At 36.3% G+C, this 19227-nt stretch overlaps 4 protein-coding genes across 4 annotated transcripts; 1 reads left to right on the plus strand and 3 right to left on the minus strand.

Moving 5' to 3' along the window:
• Positions 1-20: 20 nt before the first annotated feature.
• On the minus strand, positions 21-3648 carry LOC105963649 (phosphatidylglycerophosphate phosphatase PTPMT2). Its single transcript, XM_012988074.2, has 6 exons — positions 2819-3648; positions 1448-1570; positions 1212-1305; positions 1052-1134; positions 876-965; positions 21-780 (listed from the first exon to the last, which is right to left on the minus strand). The coding sequence occupies exons 1-6, from the start codon at positions 3023-3025 to the stop codon at positions 385-387; spliced, it is 993 nt and encodes a 330-aa protein (XP_012843528.2). The 5' UTR covers positions 3026-3648; the 3' UTR covers positions 21-384.
• A 2937-nt stretch (positions 3649-6585) lies between these two features.
• Positions 6586-10133, minus strand: LOC105962277 (PKS-NRPS hybrid synthetase cheA-like). Its single transcript, XM_088813340.1, has 4 exons — positions 10000-10133; positions 8829-9628; positions 8248-8751; positions 6586-8159 (listed from the first exon to the last, which is right to left on the minus strand). Exons 1-4 carry the CDS (start codon positions 10024-10026, stop codon positions 6755-6757), a joined length of 2736 nt encoding a protein of 911 aa, XP_088669466.1. The 5' UTR covers positions 10027-10133; the 3' UTR covers positions 6586-6754.
• Positions 10134-12662: 2529 nt separating this feature from the next.
• LOC105964016 (actin-related protein 2/3 complex subunit 5A) lies at positions 12663-14679 on the plus strand. The gene is made up of 4 exons (XM_012988513.2): positions 12663-12810; positions 12882-12954; positions 13093-13193; positions 14328-14679. The coding sequence occupies exons 1-4, from the start codon at positions 12722-12724 to the stop codon at positions 14461-14463; spliced, it is 399 nt and encodes a 132-aa protein (XP_012843967.1). The 5' UTR covers positions 12663-12721; the 3' UTR covers positions 14464-14679.
• A 1110-nt stretch (positions 14680-15789) lies between these two features.
• LOC105963651 (homeobox-leucine zipper protein HAT4) lies at positions 15790-17934 on the minus strand. The gene is made up of 4 exons (XM_012988077.2): positions 17478-17934; positions 17082-17368; positions 16892-16971; positions 15790-16435 (listed from the first exon to the last, which is right to left on the minus strand). The coding sequence occupies exons 1-4, from the start codon at positions 17683-17685 to the stop codon at positions 16099-16101; spliced, it is 912 nt and encodes a 303-aa protein (XP_012843531.2). The 5' UTR covers positions 17686-17934; the 3' UTR covers positions 15790-16098.
• Between the last annotated feature and the right edge of the window lie 1293 nt (positions 17935-19227).

Here is a 19227-nt window from a genome sequence, read left to right on the forward strand (position 1 = left end):
AACAAGAGAGACACGATATATATAGATACAGAATTACATATAATAAAAAACCAACATGTCTTGATTGTTCATGCACAAGCACAACCTTGCACCTTGACAACAACTCAACAACTACACAAATTAAAACCCCTTGGTTTCTAACAACATAAAACTTACCGACTCTCGACTCTGTAAACTGTACATTTACCAAATTCGCCATCTCAACGCTTCTTCGGCAAAAGCACCAAGGCTCAAACACCCTTTGAGCCCATCATACACAAAAAAAAAAAAAAAAAAAAAAAAAAAAAAAAAAAAAAAAATTCGTAAAAACCCATCTTACTCCCCCCTACAGCCACCTAAGGATGGGTGGGTGGGGGGTGGGGTGGGGTGTCACAAACCCCTATTTCAAAAGACATGGATATCAACCCCCATACTCCTCATTCGACTGCTGCTCCTCGCTGTATCAGAAAGCTTCTTTCTCGAAACCTTATGCCCTGTTTGGCAACGAAGCCAGAAACACGAAATTCGAGAAATAGCAGCCTGGCTAGCAAACTGTACCTTACATGCAAGGTTCACTTCAGCACCACCACCAGCTACCACCACCTTCTTCCCCCAATCAGGCTGGTTTTCCTCCTCGTACCCATCCAGGTCCGATTCCGTAATCAACACCAACGAATTCTCGTCAAAATCTTCCATATCGAGTTTATCCGATAACCCCATAATTCTTCTCGGTAAATTAGCCACACATATCTCACCCTCTTCGGCTTTCTTCATCAATCCACTGTAGTAATCTTGTACAGCCTGCATTTTTTTACCAAAGAAAATAGATTAATACACATATATAAATATAATCAATCAGTTTGTAGTCGAAAAAATATAGATAAAATCAATCACACCTGCCATTGAGCGGGGGCCAACAACACTCTCGGCCTAATGGCCCTCACGTAATTATATGCAGCCTGTGGGGTCATTTGCTTGTGCTTAACCTGTTTATTAAAGGGATCAATTTCGTACAAAGCGGGTATATTAAATTAGTAATTTTTTGATTTCTCTGTCCAATGATTAATCATACCAGGTAACAAAGAACGATCGTGGTGCTTCTTCCTCGGCCAGCCTTGCAGTGTACGTATGTAGTTTTTCCACAAACTTCGTTGTCTGAAAAAAATAATTATATATATAAACCCAAAAAAAATAGTGAACCATTTGAGATTAAATGTTATCTTCGAACTTACCATGGATAAATGCTACAGCTTGGCATATATCCGCATGCGATGGAGCAAAAAGGTAATCTCTGGTAGCAATCACCAAGTGCTCAATGCAGTGATCCTACAAACACAAGCAAAATATATATATATATATATATATATATATATATATATATATAAAGCAAACAAATTTTGTCATCTCACTAAATTTATTCGTGTTCAATTTTAACGAAAAAGGTTGTGGTGTATATATATATACTTACGTGATATAGTGAGGTTGGAACTAAAGTCTCGTATGGTTCATTCAAGGTAACAACCCCACCTACACCAAGAGCCTTCAAACGAGGCACATCGGTGGGAAATGGAACAGCTCCTAGCAAAAGATACTGGCGAAAGAGAAAAGTCGACGTAAATAGCAAAGTTGAAATAAACACCAAAATATCACGACAAAAAACACAATGGATACTTACAAGAGTAACACGCATTAACCATTAGTTTTTATACTAACACGGTTCTTTTTTACGCTAACACTGTTAAGGTTTAATGGTTTTTGAATTAAACAACAATTTATTCTGTTTTCATATATCTTTCTTTATTCTTTAAATTCATAGATTTTGTCAATTAAGAATTTTAGTATTAACTTGTGGATCTTTTGGTAAATTGGAAGAGAATATTTCTTGCTTTTGGACATGTTATTATTAAGTTCGCACAAATTCAAAAAGTTCTAATACTCATATAAATAATATTTAAATTTAAAATAATCAACTGTACAATTTGTCAATTTCTCATGTTAAAGTTTCACAAACAGAATTTATTAAAAGAATTCCAATTCAGCAATTTCATAATTTCAGAAGTTGAAGTCCGAGAGCAACTTAGTTTAGAAAAACCACAAAATCTCAATTGAAAATGGTTCTTTTTTGGTTTCTTTTTTAAGTTTTATTATTTATCGTAAACGTTACGGCATTTCAACGACAGCCATCAAGAAAATCGTATAAAAGACCAAAAAAATTAAAAGTTACAACGTCTCAACAACATCCACTAAGAGAATCATATAAAAACAACCGGAAAACGCGCAGAAAATAATTCATATTAATAGCTTTACAGCTTTGATGACACCATCGTAAGAAATAATTCCACCGATCAAAAAATAATTTGTCCTATTTGAAACGTGTCCGTTCATGCAAATGTCCTTACGAGACGTGATTCCTTTTTCTTGCCTAGTTGCCCTTCTAAGTAAATCATTCATTACTACGATATTTAGATACTATTACGAGACTGAAATTACAAAAAAATATAGACCTAATTTGTGGAATTAATTTCTTCTTTCGAAAAAAGTTCGACTAATCAAATCCAGAGCAACACAATAATCATGGCTCAAGAAACATACAGAAAATACAATCCATTTAATCGATTTCTTGAAATAAGTAATATATGCGAAGAACAAGAATTACGATCATTTCACCATAATCAATGACACATAACACATGATAATAAGAAATCCCACAGCATAAAAAATCATGGCTACTAAAACCTACAGAAAACGCAATCCATTTAATCAAATCATCAAATTAATGTGCAGCAAATTAATTTCTTGAAATAAGTAATATATGTGAGAATTTGGATATTAAGGATACCTCATGAACCCTATCCCACCACCGAAACTCGGATTGAATTTTATTTCTGACAACATTATACAGCAATGTTGGATAGAAGAGAGCCCGAGCGCCTGCTCCAACCAGAACCCTTTTCGGGTCCCACACAACCAACGCGTCTTTATAAAGCGCACAAACTTGCTGATCACCACACTCAGAATCCCCCTCTTTCAGTTCTTCTATATACATCTTTCAGATAACCCAAGATTGAACTAAATCACAGAAAATTCCCCCAAAAAAAAAAAAAAAAAAAAAAAAATCGGGTACAATCGATCGGATATACGAGCAATTGGAAAAGAAAACCGTCGAATAATTTACAAAACGATCATCTTTTTCCACCAAATGATCAACACCCAATAAAAACCTAAAAAAAGGAACCCCAAACGAAAACCTAATTCTAATTCAACAAAGCTCGCCTCAAACAACAACAAGAACGAAATCTCCTACAATCCCTAATACTACACCAATTCCGAAATTCACGAGAAATGAAATGCAAATCAGAATCGAGAATGGGCATGTTCTTCTATCGCCGATTCAAACTGAATTCAAAAAAAAAAAACCCCAAACAATACGAAAACGAAAAAAAAAAAGTGCGAAACAATCTGCTAAAAAAAGATAAATTCGGAAAGTATGCCAAGAGAGCCCCTTTCAATGGTTGTTGGGTGTAGTTTTCTTGCAAAGTGTGTGCGCCAAAAAAAAAATATATACAGAAGAGAGAGAAAGAGGGGAGATTTCTTCGGGGGTGTTTTGTTTCTCTCTCTTCCTTTCCTTTTCTCTCAACAAACTCTGCTGAAAAACTGAACTAACGTTCTATTTTCTTTTTTTTTTTCCTTTATATATATATTTATTATTTATTTATTAGTTTTTATTACAGTGCATTTATTAAATCGGATTTTACCCTATCTATATTTATGCTATATTTTTATTTATTTAATTGCATAACGTACCACGTCTATAGGAAATTACTTTTATTTACATATTTAATGAATTTTTTTTATAATAAAATGATTTTTTTTGTGGTATATATGATTTTATGGTGGCCAAGTACTAAATATTATCTCAAAAGTGCCACGTGTGCAATATATTACATAATTGCGAAATTTAAGGAATATATATTTAGATAAAAAATTGTTGGCCACGAATTTTTATTTTATTTATTTTCTCATGAAAATTTCCTTTTTGTATGTGATATTGCAAAATATATGGATGATTTATAACAAGGAATTTCGTAAAGCAAAAAAATGAATTTCCATGTGATTTTGTCTTTTTTTTGAATAATTTATAAGGGTGTTACTATTTGCAGCGGTACTTTTACTGAAATTGGCTTATTTGCAGCGGTAGCTTTTTCATTTTAATTTTTCCAACTTGCAAATTCTCTCTCCTACTCCCAAACACTCTCTAGAAATTTGAATTTCGTAAATTTTTTTCGACATTCAAACCGTACAAACGAGGCTCGATTCCGGTAAGTTTTCGATTTCCTACTACTTTTAATTAGTTTCAATTCCAATTTAGGTAAAAACACGTGTTTAAGAATAGATCTAGCAAATTTCGGAAAAAAAAATAAAAAAAATTGAAGCACCCGTTTTCTGCAGCACGGAGAACTCAAGAACGTTGAAGTTCCCGTGCTCTGCAGAACGGAGAATTCAAGTTCGTTGAAGTTCCCGTCCCGGCCGCGCGCGCACGGAAGTCTCGGTACGAGTTTGACACTTTCAGTGGCCCACTTGAGTTACATGGTCCGGCTCCAGGAGGACCGACTGATTGGAGGATGATTCCTAGTTTTAAGAGTCATATTGCCTACTACATTTGGGCAGGACATGTAAGTTTAAATATATTTATTTTTATATATTTTAAATATATTTATTTTAATATATTTTGTCTGATTAAATTAGAAATTCTACAGGAGCGCAGCGTGGGGCGATGTGAGTCAAGGATTACTGCGCTTAATGCTTTTAGGAAACATGAGTTGAAGCAACTCATGGCTCCTTACGGGCAGGATGAGTTAGAGCTACTGGAGGCATCTGGCCTAGACTCACTCGAGTACTTCTACATTAAAAATGTAGACAAGGGACTCATGGGGGCATTTATAGAGAGGTGGCAGCCGGAAACGAACAGTTTCCACATGCCTTGGGGTGAGATGACGATCACCCTACATGATGTCCATTTGATTTTGGGGTTGCGTGTTGACGGTTTAGCGGTGCACGGTGATTCTGTTGAGGAGAGGCCTATGAGTGAGTTGTTGCTAGCTGAGGTTCTTGATTTGGACATGGTCGAGGCGCATGCCAAGCTCGGCAATAGTGGGATAAAATGGTCGGAGTTTGTGGAGCGTGTGCGTAGTCGGTCCCGAACTTGTCGGCAGAAGGTGGTAGGATATTTGACGTTTTTGATCGGTATGGCTTTGTTCCCCGACCGGAGTGTAGACAGGTTCAAGCCAACGTGGATGAGATATTCTTCCGATCTCGAGCACGTCGGCGAGTATGCTTGGGGTGCAGCTGTATTGGCTCATTTATACCGACAGTTGGGCTTGGCTAGTAGGGCCCACGTGAAGGGGTTAGCGGGTTGCACGTTACTGCTCCAGGTATTTAAGTTAAATTTTAATATAATATATTATTATAATTAGTATAACGTAGGTAGTATTAATTTAATATAATATATTGTGATTTAAGATAATATTAATCTAATATAGTGTCGTTTATTTGTAGTGCTGGATTTACGAGTACTTTCGCCCTTTCCGAGCACCTATTAATTCGGATTATAGGGAGATGCAGCCTCGTTTCCTGAAATGGAAACCACGCAAGGGTATTTCGGACTTGCTCTCGGTCCGAAGGATGCTTGATGATATGCAGGCCGATCAGGTATGTATTTTAATTGTTGAATTTATTTATTATTAATTATTATGTAAATGTAATTTTTATTACGTTAATATAATTTTCCAGATTGACTGGATGCCTTACGGGCCGCACGTACATAGACGCGTTCCGCGTACATTATATTATGGGTGCATACAGTTTATGGAGATTGTCGAGCCATATTTACCGGATCGCGTCCTTCGGCAGTTTGGCTTCAGACAGACCGTTCCGCAGTGCTACATCCAGTCCAGAGAGCCGTGCCTACGTGGTCCGCTTGGAGGACAGACGTACCAGGTACGGTATGATCCTCCAGTGCAGGAGTGGATGGACCTGGCTACCAGCTCGATTACGATGGACGGTAGGACATTAGCCTGGCCGCCGTCTGAGACTGCCACTCGGTACATGGAGTGGTACGTTTCTCGTACTCATCAGTACGTGATCAACCGGGATCCAGCGCCAGAACGACCACCGCCAGTCGTACGCCCCCCTCCTATTCAGCCGGACTTTTATGACATTGTGCGTATCATCCATCCGCACATGCACGAGATACCCCAGCATCTACGTGTCCAGTTACAGCCTCGTGTGGAGCCACATGCACGTTTTCTAGGTTTATCCCCCACTGGAGATTCCGACGACGACGACTTTATGGAGATGCCACCACCGCGTCGGCGACCGGGTGGGACGAGTGGCACTTCGAGGAGGTCTAGGGGTAGACAGTAGACGGCTTTTGTTTGACATTTATTTGTTTTTTCTGACATTTGGGTATGTTTTGTATTTGTTGGACATTTATTTGTTTTTTGCTGACATTTGGCTATGTTTTGTATTTGTTTGACATTTATGTTATTTTTGTTTGACTATTTTATTTATGGTATTTCCATCTAAAATAATACAAGGTCCAAACATACAAACTAAAATAAAATAATACAAGGTCCAAATACATACCAACTAAAATAAAATAATACAAGGTCCAAATACATACCAACTAAAATAAAATAATACAAGGTCCAAAATACATACCAACTAAAATAAAATAATACAAGGTCCAAAATACATACCAACTAAAATAAAATGCCTATCCCAACCTAGATAAACGACGCCACATGTATAGGCGTTCTTCGAACATTTCCGACAAGTGGGCAAGATTTGCGGCTCTAACATGTCGCCACTGTGGAGTGATAGGTGGTAGAGGACAATTAACCGGTAACTGGATAAGGACAAAATGGTCTCCTAACAACACCATATGGATCATATGGGATAATTCACCCGGACCAACTAGAGGTAAGTAGGTTATATTTCCGCCAATGGCGTATAAAACCAGAGCCGCATTGTATTTAGTCGCTATTGACATTCCCATATCCGGAAATGACATCCATTTGTCCCGACTGCACGGTCCTTCTTGCCAATCGCATTTTTCTATCCATCGGATGACTTCATCTTGACCATTTTGCGATGCGTACGTACCAAAATGCTCGTACATATCGGCAATCAAATCTCTCCTTACACGACTCCATCTGTTCTGATCTCGGAACACTGCTTCTGCAACACATTTGTACCCACAATTTCCATCTGCTACAACATTAACATACGACACAATAGATCCTGCCACAAAACCTGGGATGTAAGATCTGAAATTGAGCTCATCGCCCGGTTCCTTTCGAGGCATTGGCGTACGATTCTGATTGGCAGTGGATTCATCACTTGATCTACCACTCCCTCGACCCCGCCCCCGTCCACGACCAGAACCGGGATTGGTTACATTCGATGGTGGGGTTCCGGTAGAAGTATTTTTTCGACCCTTAGAACCTGCAGACGATTTACCCTTTTCTTCACCAGTAGACGGCTTCCGCTGGAATGGTGGGAACTCCCAACCGGATTTATCTCTCTTCGTCGGTTTATCCTTTGGCCTTCCTTTCGGTATAACATATGCAGGCTCTGCCAAGTGGATGGTGTCTGGATGAATAGTGCTATTCATGTAATCAGCAGTCATCTTTTGAGTCATATAATCTTTTTCTAACACTTCCGTGGCTAGTCTGATTATTCGGTCTCTCATATTTGTTTCACGATCCATCTGTGCTTCGGGTATTTCTGGTTCTTCAACGTGCATGGTACTCCAAAATGGATGTAGATCCATAGATATAAATGTCTCACGTTGCTGGATTTTCAACGCAATTCGGCATGCACAAGGAAGTGCATGACTATCCCACAAAACGTGATCACAAAGAGATGGGTCTTGAAACCCCGGTTTTTTTAGCTCATCATCAAGCAAATTTAATGCTTTATGTGTGACTTTGCATATCAAACCCTGAAATACCGGATACGATGATGAGTGCAGCCGGATCAAACTGCATTTTGAAAACTCACCCTTGATCTTGGTTAGTTGATACTCAACCCCGGAGTCGAGCTGATATTGAATGGTGTTCACACCACCGGTAGAAGCATTAATCCAACCCTTCGACGATTTATGAGCACTTTCCACCCTGTTAATAGCCATTAAAATAACAATTAATAAATAAAAGCGCCCACAATATAATATAAAATACAAGACGATAATGAAACCCAACATACCTAGATGTCGACGTGTTCCCAAAATGCAAAATCTTATTAGTCCATGCTTTGACGAATTTGTGCTTGTAAATTAGCCAAGTATCGTTAAGGTATGATATCAATTTGGGGTAACAACCATAGCGTCTAACCATTTCCTCGTAATTATCATTGTATTCTTCTTCTGTTTTTGATTCCACTAATTTTGCCCAATGTATGCGCCGAAATATAAGCCCGTGTTTAGTACTACCAATAAATCTCGATGCATTTTTTTCCACGTTTCTATTGATGTGAAACAAACACAAGAAATGAGCGGAATCTGGAAATATTACGGGCATTGCTTTGATAAGTCCCAATTCACGATCCGTCAATATCACATTAGGTACCAGCCCCCCCAATGCACATTTCAAACAACGCAAAGCCCATTCGTATGTGTTTGCATCTTCATGTGACATGAAAGCAACAGCAATTGTAAAGTTCATACCAACAGGAGTGATTCCAATTATTTCCAAAAGTGGCATCTCATACCTACGTAAATACATAAATATCAAATGCAATCAAGCAATGTAAAATAGCACAATAATAAATACTAATTAACAACATACCTATTGGTTTTGTAAGTGCAGTCCATCAATATGACGTGAGAGAATAACCGCAAAAGTTTCAACGAAATAGGAGCAGCGAACATCAAATCAGTAAGTGTATCATCACCTTCATTACTTCGATACCAATATTCATATCCAGATTCTTGAAGGTTCGACATCACGTGTTGTATCACAGTCTTCCCCGCCATATTCTCTTTTTTCATCTTCTCAAGTTGGTTGTAGACATGTTTCACACTCGTTGATGTCTGTGGATTATCCTTTCTCAATCGATCCATAATTAATGCCGGCTTCACGTGGCTCCTTCTAAGTAATTTCACTACCTCGTATTCTTCTGGTGTCAAACGACTATCCGGTCCTTGTCCGGTAGGATACGGTATTGTCGGGTGAGTGTGAGTGCCACTTTTTAAATTCATTCGCCATAGTCCATCGTTTGAATTTTTGCTACAGTATATACGAAAAGGACATCCACATTTTTTTGTTCCCACATTCCGTGGTATCGCACCTACGGTTCGTTTCTCACGTCCCTCCCCAGACAAATGACATCTAATTACTACATACACGTTTTTCTTGCTTGAAGTTACTATCAATCGATGACCATGAGTAGCAGCCATTTTTTTTGCCCATTCCACTAATTCTTTCCCAGTTTCAAACTCAAGATCTACATTGAAATGTTGACTGTGATCCTCAGAAGTTGTTTGTGTGTCTTGAGGAACATCGTAACACATGTCGGGATCCTCGTACTCGTTGTACGCTTTGTCACGATTAGTTGTAAACTCATCGTCAAAATCACCTTCAGTACCCTATTAAGATATAAGAAGTAATAATTAGTATATAAATAACAATATTAAAAAAAAAAAAAAAAAAAAAATTGTTACGGGTTCCCGTCCCGGCGGGCACGGTGGTGCAATGCTCCCGTGCCGGAGGGCACGGTGGTGCCCTACACCCGTCCGCCAGGACACGGGAGACTCAAACCCCCGTTCTCTAAGGCACGGGAGCACGATATTCCCGTGCTCCCCAAGACGGGGACCTATAGTTTGTTTTTTTTTTTTTTTTTTTTTGATTCCCCCGTGCTGTACAGCACGGGAATCCCTAATTTTTTGGGATTCTCGTGCTACACAGCACGGTAACCCGACGAAAAACAAAAAAAAAACCGCTACTATCTTCGATTTACCTCGTAAAACTCGTCAGAATCGGCCATAGTGTTATATGTTGTCGTCGGGCAGTCGATTTATCGAATAAACACGAAAATCTTAATTCTCGACTTTTTTTAGTTGAGAGCGTTTTCAATTTTCCAAAAAGTTTGAAAAGTTGAAATGAAAAGCTACCGCTGCAAATAAGCCAATTTCAGTAAAAGTCCCGCTACAATTAGCATTTCAGAATTTATAAAGTTGTAAGATTGCATACCAAATGTAGTTACTTTCCTAACATATTTCATATCATATTATCTAATTTGTAATATGATCTTATATTAGTTTTCTTTATTTTATTTATTCAGGGAAAGTTCGGTTGTATTTAACAATCTGAAATGATATTTACAAAGTGAAACTTGATGTCATAGAGTAACTTCAATATTTATTAATTTTTCATATTTTAAAACTTTATTTTCTCTCAAACTCTTTCAACCCAGAAAATTTAGTCGCGCTAATTTTTAGTTTTTTTTGTAAATTCCAGAAACGGATTCCGTGTTGACCAACAAAGATTAACCAATTTTATCTTTTTTCAATAATAAATTTTTGTACCTAATAATTAGGATAATCATTGGCAGTTTGATTCACTGTCGCTTCCTAGTTGATAAAATCCGAAAACGTAACAATTTGCGAGAATGAAAGTAAGAGAATTCGTTGAATCGAAGAAGTTTTTGCAATTTTATTATAAATTACTCTGCAACCTATCAAAAGCCCGTCTGCATCTATCAATCTTCATTTAACAATCATCTTTAATATATGTTATTGTGGAATTTATAAAGTCTCAAAACAAAATATTGTAGAATTTATATGATACTATACTACTAACATTAATTTTTCATCACGAGTTCATGTTATTTTCGTGAACAAAATATTTATGAGTTATTAGCATTTAACTCGGTTCAATTACCCACTTCTAAATATTTTTTTCAAATATTTTCGAATTGTGCATGAATCATCGATTTAAAGATGAAATTTTCATGTCAATATTTTTTAGGTCAATCTCATATAGTTTGCCCGATAGTACAATTTATCGAGTAGACATAAATATTTAAATTAACAACTTATATTATTAAATTATAAAATGCGATTACAAGTACATAATAATATGTCAATTATAATAAATAAATAAAATTATTATCATTATTTTCGTTGTGTTCTGGGAGTTTCTTTTGACCGTTACTTTTCTCTTAGAACAGTACTAGGGGCCCTTTCTTTTATTTTTTATTTTATTTATACATATATATATATATATATATATATATATATATATATATATATATATATATATATATATATATATATATATAAGAGCCCATCCCTCTTTTGGATAAGAAAAATTAACTTATGCATCATAAATTATTAAATATAATTTTTAATGTTGTTTGATTGTTTCAATTGTTTATGTCTTCGTCTACGATGATAAGATTAAGTAGTGACAAAGTACTAAAATATGATTAGATTAGTACTTGACACTGCAATATATTATTATTAATAAGTTAATATTTTATAAAATTATTATTTAGAAAAAGAAAACAGAATTATTTAATTAATGTTGGCCTTTTCATTTTTCTTCATCCAATTGAGCCCACAACGTGTTTCGTGCATTTTTGCAAACTAGCCCCTAAAAACCCAGCATTGAGGAGGTCGTGTGCTAAAAAAATATACTATATGGGTTTTTTTGCTAATATGTAGAAGAAGTCTCTTAGTAAGCAATTGACATGCACAAGGTCTTGATTTCTACAAATAACCTTATTCTTAGTATTTCGGTAAAGCTTCGCATAGTGGTCGGGTCGGATACCCCGCATATTATATTTCGGGTCGGGTATTGGAATCCGTACTTGAATACCCGATCGGGACCCGACATGGGCTGTTAGTCTGCTACTTGCGGGTCATGTTTGGTGGGCTGGGCCAATCTGAAAAACCAAAAAACTTCATCGGGGTTGGGTCAGTTGAAAACCCAATAGGGCGGATACTCGACCCGAATAAAATCCGGTACCCGAATGAAAACCCTAAATTTAATATAGTAATGTTTGCTAGTTTGTAAAAATGTGGCAAAATGAGTTTTTATAATTCAATAATCATATTCATGCCCAATAAATAAATAGAGGCGGCAATATAATTTTCATTTATTTTATTTTTTATTTTCTTATGGGTAAATTACAAGCGGTAAGGTATGATCAAATTACGAAAACCCTCATCCTGTTTGAGTAATTACAACCACCCCCAACTATAAATTTTCTTACACGTCTATCCTTTCGTTTTCAAATTTAGTGGAATCTTATAAATTATATGGAATATTCTCAATTTTGAACCCGTTTTATCCCATTCGAGCTCCACATTTTGAAGCTAGATGATTATAAGATGTGGTTTTTCGGCTTGTATATATCAGATTGTGGTGCATCAGAAACTGTATTTTTACACAAAACGAGTACAAACTAAAGAACATTCCACGGAACTAGATAATTATGTTGAAATTGACAGCATAAGGATGGAGGATGGAGATGTAAGAAGATTCATAGTTGAGAGGGGTAAATGTAATTATCCTAACATGAGGTTTTTTTTTCGTAATTTGACCATACCTCAGGGTTGGTCGTAATTTACTCTTTTTTATTTAAAGGGCAAAATGGTAATTAACTTCATCGTCCACCAAAATCCCAAAAGCAGCCGACTGAAGAAAGCTTACGCCAAAGAAAAAGAAAAAAAAAAATGGCGGAATTCGTGGAAGCAGACAATGCAGAAGCCATAATTACAAGGATCGAACACAAGTCCCGCAAGATTGAAAGCCTACTCAAACAGTACGATGATTTTTCCCCAAAAATTAAAAATCCCACAAAAAAACCCACACATTTTCGCATTTCAATTGCAGGTATAAACCAGTGGAAGCTTTGAAGACAGCTCTCGAAGGATCCCCTCCCCAGACCAAAGACGAACGTTGTAAGGTCATACATACATCCATTACATATGCGTTTTGTCTTCGATTCAGTTCATTTTGGATTTAGGGTTTTTTTTTTCCCAAATTCTTTAATTTAGGTCAAAATTGGTATTTGACTTTTTTTTTTTTTTTTTTTTTTCTGAAGTCTGCGAACTGGATTGTGGTACATAGGGCGATAATGGCGATAAAGGATTTCGATAGTTTGTTCTCGTCTCTTGATGCTGAGTATTATGATGTTCTCATGAAGTAAGTCAAAACCCCTCCGTTACATTCTTGATCTCACTTCTTGTATATATATATATGTCTGTGTGTGTGTGTGTAATTGGAATTCTGTCATGTTAATTTTCTTAATCCTAGTTTGTATAAGCCCTCGATTAGGAATGTGTTCGTGTGATTGATAATATCGATTGAATTGGTATGAGTGAGGTACTAGGCTATCACGGTGGTGATAATCGAGTTTCCGAATGGAGTTATACTAATAATCGTATGGCTACTATACTATTGCTAAACGAGCTTCAAGTTCATATTGAATCTAATTATATATATACTTCCCGATGGACTCGATAAATGCGTAAATGATTTTACATAGCATCTAAAAGTTGATCCTTTTGTATCTTATTTTCGGAAGAGATAACATCGACAATTGACCTTTGAAGCCTTTTTATTTTTTATTTTTTATTTTTTTATGTTCGTTCTTGTTAACATATTGGTGCAGTTGTAAATAATCGGGATATAATTTGATAGAACTGAAATGCCCTGCTAGTCGTTTAAGTGGCAGAGATTTCTTAGGTAGCCATGGTGAAAATGGCGTAGAGAAGTAGGCTCAAACCTTAGGATCCTACGAACATACGATTCATTTGTACGAACGTGAAATGAACATATTCGTATATTTGATTATATTTTTCCCATGTTTTTGGTTCCGATACTCTCTAGACTCGTGCGCGCGCGCGTGTGTGTGTGTGTGTGTGTGTGTGAAGGGTTTTATTTTCAGTGTCAATTCTTGTATGATGATGACGATTCCTCAATTTCTAGTTATTGGAATACTACTACTCATGAATATAGCATGATGTATCTTCCAAGGCTTTTAAGGCCTCGTTTGGTTCACCAGATAAGATTAGCCAACATAAGATTATACAATCTTACGATAACCCAATTTGTATAATTGGAATAGGGGAGGTCCAATACACAATCCCCCAATAACCGAATATAAAAACCACTCCCCCCTAAATTTTTGGTTGACCCAAAAAATTATTGCTCTAACCAAACATCAAACAAGACCTAACTATTCAATTAATCGCGGCTTTATCGTATCAACCAAACGAGGCCTTAATAGATTAGGTTTCTATTGTTTGACTAATTCGTTGTAATGTGGTTCGATAGGTACTTATATAGAGGCTTATCTACTGGGGATCGCCCGACGTGTGATCAATGCTTAAAAATCCACGAAAAGCTGACGGAGAAAGCTGGCTTGGGCTGCATTTTACGCTCGCTCGCCGACAAAGTTAATACCGTCTAATCCTTCGATTGTACGTAATTTCTTTTTTTCACCCCTATAATTTGTTGATTACATAATTATAAAATCCGCAAATTTGAGATGTACATCTCTGTTTGCTTCTTGAAAAGAACAAGTACAAATATGGGGTATCTCTCTCTGCATGTTTGTACAGGATTAATGTTTGGCTCTTAAAATGCACTTATTACACTGATAGATAAGATCAAGATGCTTTTTTTTATTTTATTTTATTTATTTTTTATTTTTTATTTTTTTAATTTTATTTGAAGTTTACCTCGGAGCAGTGAAAACTGTGTTTTTAAGTTGGTCATGAAATGTCAATACTCAACATCCATTATATAGGGGGAAAATAGGTTTGTTCAATAAAATAATAACAATAATAAAAAATAAATATAAAATGAAAATGAAAAAAGAAAAGTAAATTCAGATGATCAGAAAGCAGATTTTGCTTTTATAGGCCATAATGATTGATAAATGCTAAATCTGCATCCACAGCCAATGTATTAAAATTTATTAACATTTTAATATTTTTGAAAAAAATGATAGGGTAAAAATTACAGCAACTCTGGGTAATGTTAAATTATAAAAAACCCCTAATATTTGGATAATTACAATCAGCTCCTTCAATTACGAATTTGGATAATTATAGTCAGCTCTTTCAATTACGAATGTTTTTACACGTCCACCCATACAGTATTACAAATTTAGTGAAATATTTTAAATTATATGGAATGTTCTCCGGTTTGTACCCTGTTCTCATACGAGCTCCATAAGATGTGTATCTTGACTTGTAAATATCAGATTGTGGTGCATCAGAAATTTTATTTTTGCACAAATTATAGAACATGCCACGAAATCTAGAAGATTCTCTTCGATTTGACATCATAAAGGTGAACGTGTAAGAAGATTAATAGTTGACTGATGATGGTAATTACCCAAACAAGATGAGCATAATTTAACCTTACGGGGGCCTAAATTTACCCAAGAAAATATTCAATTTTCTAATTTTTTTTTGAATGAACAATTTGCAGTGGATAATAGCCGTTGGATTATAAGAGGCTAGGTTGATTCGTGTATCTCAATCCAATGGTTTTGGCTGCACTGAGTGTACTGTGCACACCCACCCTATCTACTACACTTCCAACTTTTCAGACATAGGACCTCAATGTAGTAACATAAATGATTTAATTAAAAAAAAACTAATAAAAATAAATAAATAAAAATTAATTAAAAGACAATGCTTTTTATGTCGGCCACAGCAATCATTATCCATAACATTGAAAAAAAAAACATTGAGAAAACTAGCAATTGGAATCTAATCAATCTGCATAGCCAAAAAGCATATGTATTTCAATGATGGTAATAATATCTCATCTTGTAATAAAACTAATTTAAATTTTGTCTAAGTTATCTTATCCAATTAACATTTATAAATAAATAAAAAAGAATAAATTAAAAAAAAAAGTTGGAACAATAATCCTACATAATTTAATCAACTCAAATCTCATACTCCTACCCAAAGCTATAGACACACTAAAAAAGAACCTCTCTACCTCCACCACACAATTTAAATTTCCTTTACAATCTTTAATTTTCGGCGGAAAATTACCATACGGCCCTCGTCCTCGGAGCGAATACTTACGACCCGGTGCGGTGGTGGTGGGGTGGAATAACCGCGGCCCACGAGTTCATGGGCACGGGTCGGTGGTGGTGGTGATGGGTCGACCCGTTTGTGGTGGGTCGATCGAGAGACGCGCTTGCGGCCGACGAGGAAGAAGACGAGACCGCGACGCGCTCACATTGCGGGCACATGGTGAGTGTGGTGGGAGGGCTCATATTCATGTAGAATTGTGGGGAGAGTTTTAGTGCCCTCAATTCCGTCACTTCTTTTTGTAGCCGTCGGTTTTCATCCGTTAGGTTCTCGCAGCAACGCCTTAGATACTCGCAATCGACCTCGGTTTGCTTCAATTTTGTCCTGCGATAAAGATTCGTTTGGGAAAAAGTCGGACAAGTTAATAACAATGTTAAATTATATAGGCTCTACAACTAACTAATCACTCAAACAAAGATCATACTTCAAAAAAAACAATTAGTATCTAGCATTTACTATTCGAGTAGAGGTCTGTTTGGGGTTTGATTTTTGCCCAACCTCGCAATTTTTACTGGTTTTAAATAAATAAATACAAACCAAATAAATAAATACAGTAGAACCTCGATAAATTAATAACCTCCTTTAAATAATAGTTTATTACAGCCCCGACTCAGTAAAAACGTACTAAATTATTGGTTCGATAGATTATTATTTAGCCAAATTAATAGAATTTTGATTCGATTTTCAAGATCATATTTTTTCTTCAAAGATAAACTAAGAAGCCAAACAAATTTATAATATGACCAAAATACCCTCGACAGAATGGATAAAAAGACTGACCTTGCCCTTCTGTTCTGAAACCAAACCTCCACTTGTCTAGCCCTCAGATTTAGCTGTTTCGCCAAAGCCATTTTTTGCTTCTGTGAAACAAAACAAACAAAACCAAACAAGCCGTTAAGCATACAGACAGATATGGTTAATTACAAAAAAGCCCCTGGCCAATCAACTTATTATCGGAAATGACACTCACCGGATTCAAAGTATTGTGCTCCTTGAAGGTCTCCTCGAGAACAGCCGCCTGCTCCTTGGAGAGGCGGAGCTTCTTCCTCGCCGCCGCGTCCCCGCCGTCTCCGCCGTCGTCGTCGAGGTCGAGGGACTCGCCGTCGTTGTCCTCCCTCTCGCTCCTCTTCCCGCTCAAGCTCGACACCGTGCTGTTAGGGGAAGAAACCATCACCTCTTCGTCGCAGTCGATAACCGAAACCGCCCGATTCATATCGATCCCTCTGAACAACGACGATCTCGCCTCCGCATTCCGATCTGTATATATAATCACAGACACCAAATTCTTTCAATCAATTAATAAAATCCATCAAAAAAAATTATAAAAAGCATGCATGGATCTTGTGAACAAGAAAAAAAAAATTACCAGTGGAGGAGGGGTGAAATGCATCACTGCTTGAAGATACATGCTGCTGCATAAATGGCAGAGGAGACCTGAAAAAATTTAACGGAAAACGGGTCGTCGCCGCCGCTTGCGGCGGCGGCGCCGCCGGAGAGCGGTGGTGATTTTGAATCTGATTATCCGGGCATCCTAAGCTCAAACTCAACCCTAACCCATCATCTTTTTCAGCCATCTTCTTAATTAATTCCCACAAATTAACACCTCTCTCTCTCTAGATATATGTATGAATTTTCTCTCTCTAGAATTCAGACAAGAGTGAGTTTATCTCTCTATGAATTATATAGAGAAGAAAGGTGGGGGTGGGGGTGGGGGGGACAGAATGAGGAGAAATGGGCTGGTCCTTTTATTTATTTATTTAATTTATTTTGTTGTCTGCAGAGCTAGTGATTAATTATAGGTCAGGAGTTAGATGTGTGTGTATAGGTGTGTGTATAGGATGTATGTATATATAGATACAATGCAGATGTTCAATGATAATTGTGTCAGAGGTAGCTATTGGCTCAATCATAATGATGGGATTTGGCTTTTGATTTCTTTTTTCAGTCAGCTTTTTTTTTTTTTTTTTTTTTTTTGCATGAGACTTTTTACTTACCGTGGTTTGGAAATTCAACTCTGGTTAATTCACTTTTTTTTTTTTAAAGGCAAATTACCAACAACTTTAAATGTCAAACTACGGAAAATCCTTTCATGTTTGTATAATTAAAAACACTCACCTCAATTATGTGTTCATTCACGAAGAAATACCTCTTCTTGATAAATTTAGTGGCGTTTATTCAGTGATAAACGCCAAGATTTCATACCATTTAGGGTTTGGTTCTATAAATAACCGAATTATCAAAATTTTACTAAAAATATTTAAACTTTTGATTTTGATTTTTATTTTTTAAATTAATTTAAGTTTAAATACTAATATTACATAAATTAAAAGAAAATTGAATACTACACCAAATTATGTTTCGGTAATCGCTAGGTAAGAATTTTCATTTGGTTCGATTCGATGAGTTTACCATGGAATGAACAACCTTAAGGTAATATTGACATCGTATAATATATAGTTCAGGAGTGGTTCTCATTATACAAACAAGAGGGTTTTTTTCGTAAATATACTTTACGGTAGGGGCGGCAATAATTACCCTTTTTAAATTTCAATCCAAACATGGCCTTAAAGCCTAAGAAGTAGAGGGGGTTACTTTATGTTTTCAACCCTTGGTTAAGTCAAATCTTTGCTTTTTTTTTTTTTTCAACTGTAACACCACCTCATTAAAAAGGGGGCCTTTTTCTGGGGTTGACCATTGACCCATTTCAGGGTATGATTTTTCTCGTGAGTATCAGTTTCCAAAATCCCACGCGCTCCTTTTTCAAGCGCGGGAGCGTGTGAGAAAAGGCGAAGACTTAAAAAAAAGCTCCCGGCCCCACTTCACGGAACAAGCGTGTGGTGCACGTGGATTTGGCTTTTTATATTGGGATCCAAGGTTCTCTTGTTTCTGTCTTTTTTCTTTTTCTTTTTTTTTTATTTGTTTTAAATTAATTAATTTTAGTACATTAATCATAGTATAGTTTCGAATTAATTAGGGGAGTTAATTAATAATTAATTGTCATATGTTACGACTTAACAAAAGCCTTTGGCTTGTGGATGGGAAACCGACCTTGTTGTATTATCACTTGGGTAGCATGCAAACACAATTAATGATGTTATTAATTAATTATTAATTAA

Source organism: Erythranthe guttata, chromosome 2 (assembly GCF_056151865.1).
Source record: "Erythranthe guttata isolate IM_541 chromosome 2, IM_541, whole genome shotgun sequence".
NCBI classification, from domain to species: Eukaryota; Viridiplantae; Streptophyta; class Magnoliopsida; order Lamiales; family Phrymaceae; genus Erythranthe; species Erythranthe guttata.

Excerpts from the sequence above, each read along its gene's own strand:
- LOC105963649 (XM_012988074.2), bottom strand. The coding sequence starts at position 3,025 with ATGTATATAGAAGAACTGAAAGAGGGGGATTCTGAGTGTGGTGATCAG. Across the intron at positions 1,571-2,818 it reads GGTGGGATAGGGTTCATGAG|TATCTTTTGCTAGGAGCTGT; the intron begins GTATCCTTAATA and ends CTCTTTCGCCAG. Across the intron at positions 966-1,051 it reads CGATCGTTCTTTGTTACCTG|GTTAAGCACAAGCAAATGAC; the intron begins GTATGATTAATC and ends TTTAATAAACAG.
- LOC105962277 (XM_088813340.1), bottom strand. The coding sequence starts at position 10,026 with ATGGCCGATTCTGACGAGTTTTACGAG. Across the intron at positions 9,629-9,999 it reads ATTCTGACGAGTTTTACGAG|GGTACTGAAGGTGATTTTGA; the intron begins GTAAATCGAAGA and ends ATATCTTAATAG. Across the intron at positions 8,160-8,247 it reads GGGAACACGTCGACATCTAG|GGTGGAAAGTGCTCATAAAT; the intron begins GTATGTTGGGTT and ends GGCTATTAACAG.
- LOC105964016 (XM_012988513.2), top strand. The coding sequence starts at position 12,722 with ATGGCGGAATTCGTGGAAGCAGACAATGCAGAAGCCATAATTACAAGG. Across the intron at positions 12,811-12,881 it reads ATTGAAAGCCTACTCAAACA|GTATAAACCAGTGGAAGCTT; the intron begins GTACGATGATTT and ends TTTCAATTGCAG. Across the intron at positions 13,194-14,327 it reads TATTATGATGTTCTCATGAA|GTACTTATATAGAGGCTTAT; the intron begins GTAAGTCAAAAC and ends GTGGTTCGATAG.
- LOC105963651 (XM_012988077.2), bottom strand. The coding sequence starts at position 17,685 with ATGGCTGAAAAAGATGATGGGTTAGGGTTGAGTTTGAGCTTAGGATGC. Across the intron at positions 17,369-17,477 it reads ATTTCACCCCTCCTCCACTG|ATCGGAATGCGGAGGCGAGA; the intron begins GTAATTTTTTTT and ends TTATATATACAG. Across the intron at positions 16,436-16,891 it reads TTTCAGAACAGAAGGGCAAG|GACAAAATTGAAGCAAACCG; the intron begins GTCAGTCTTTTT and ends TCTTTATCGCAG.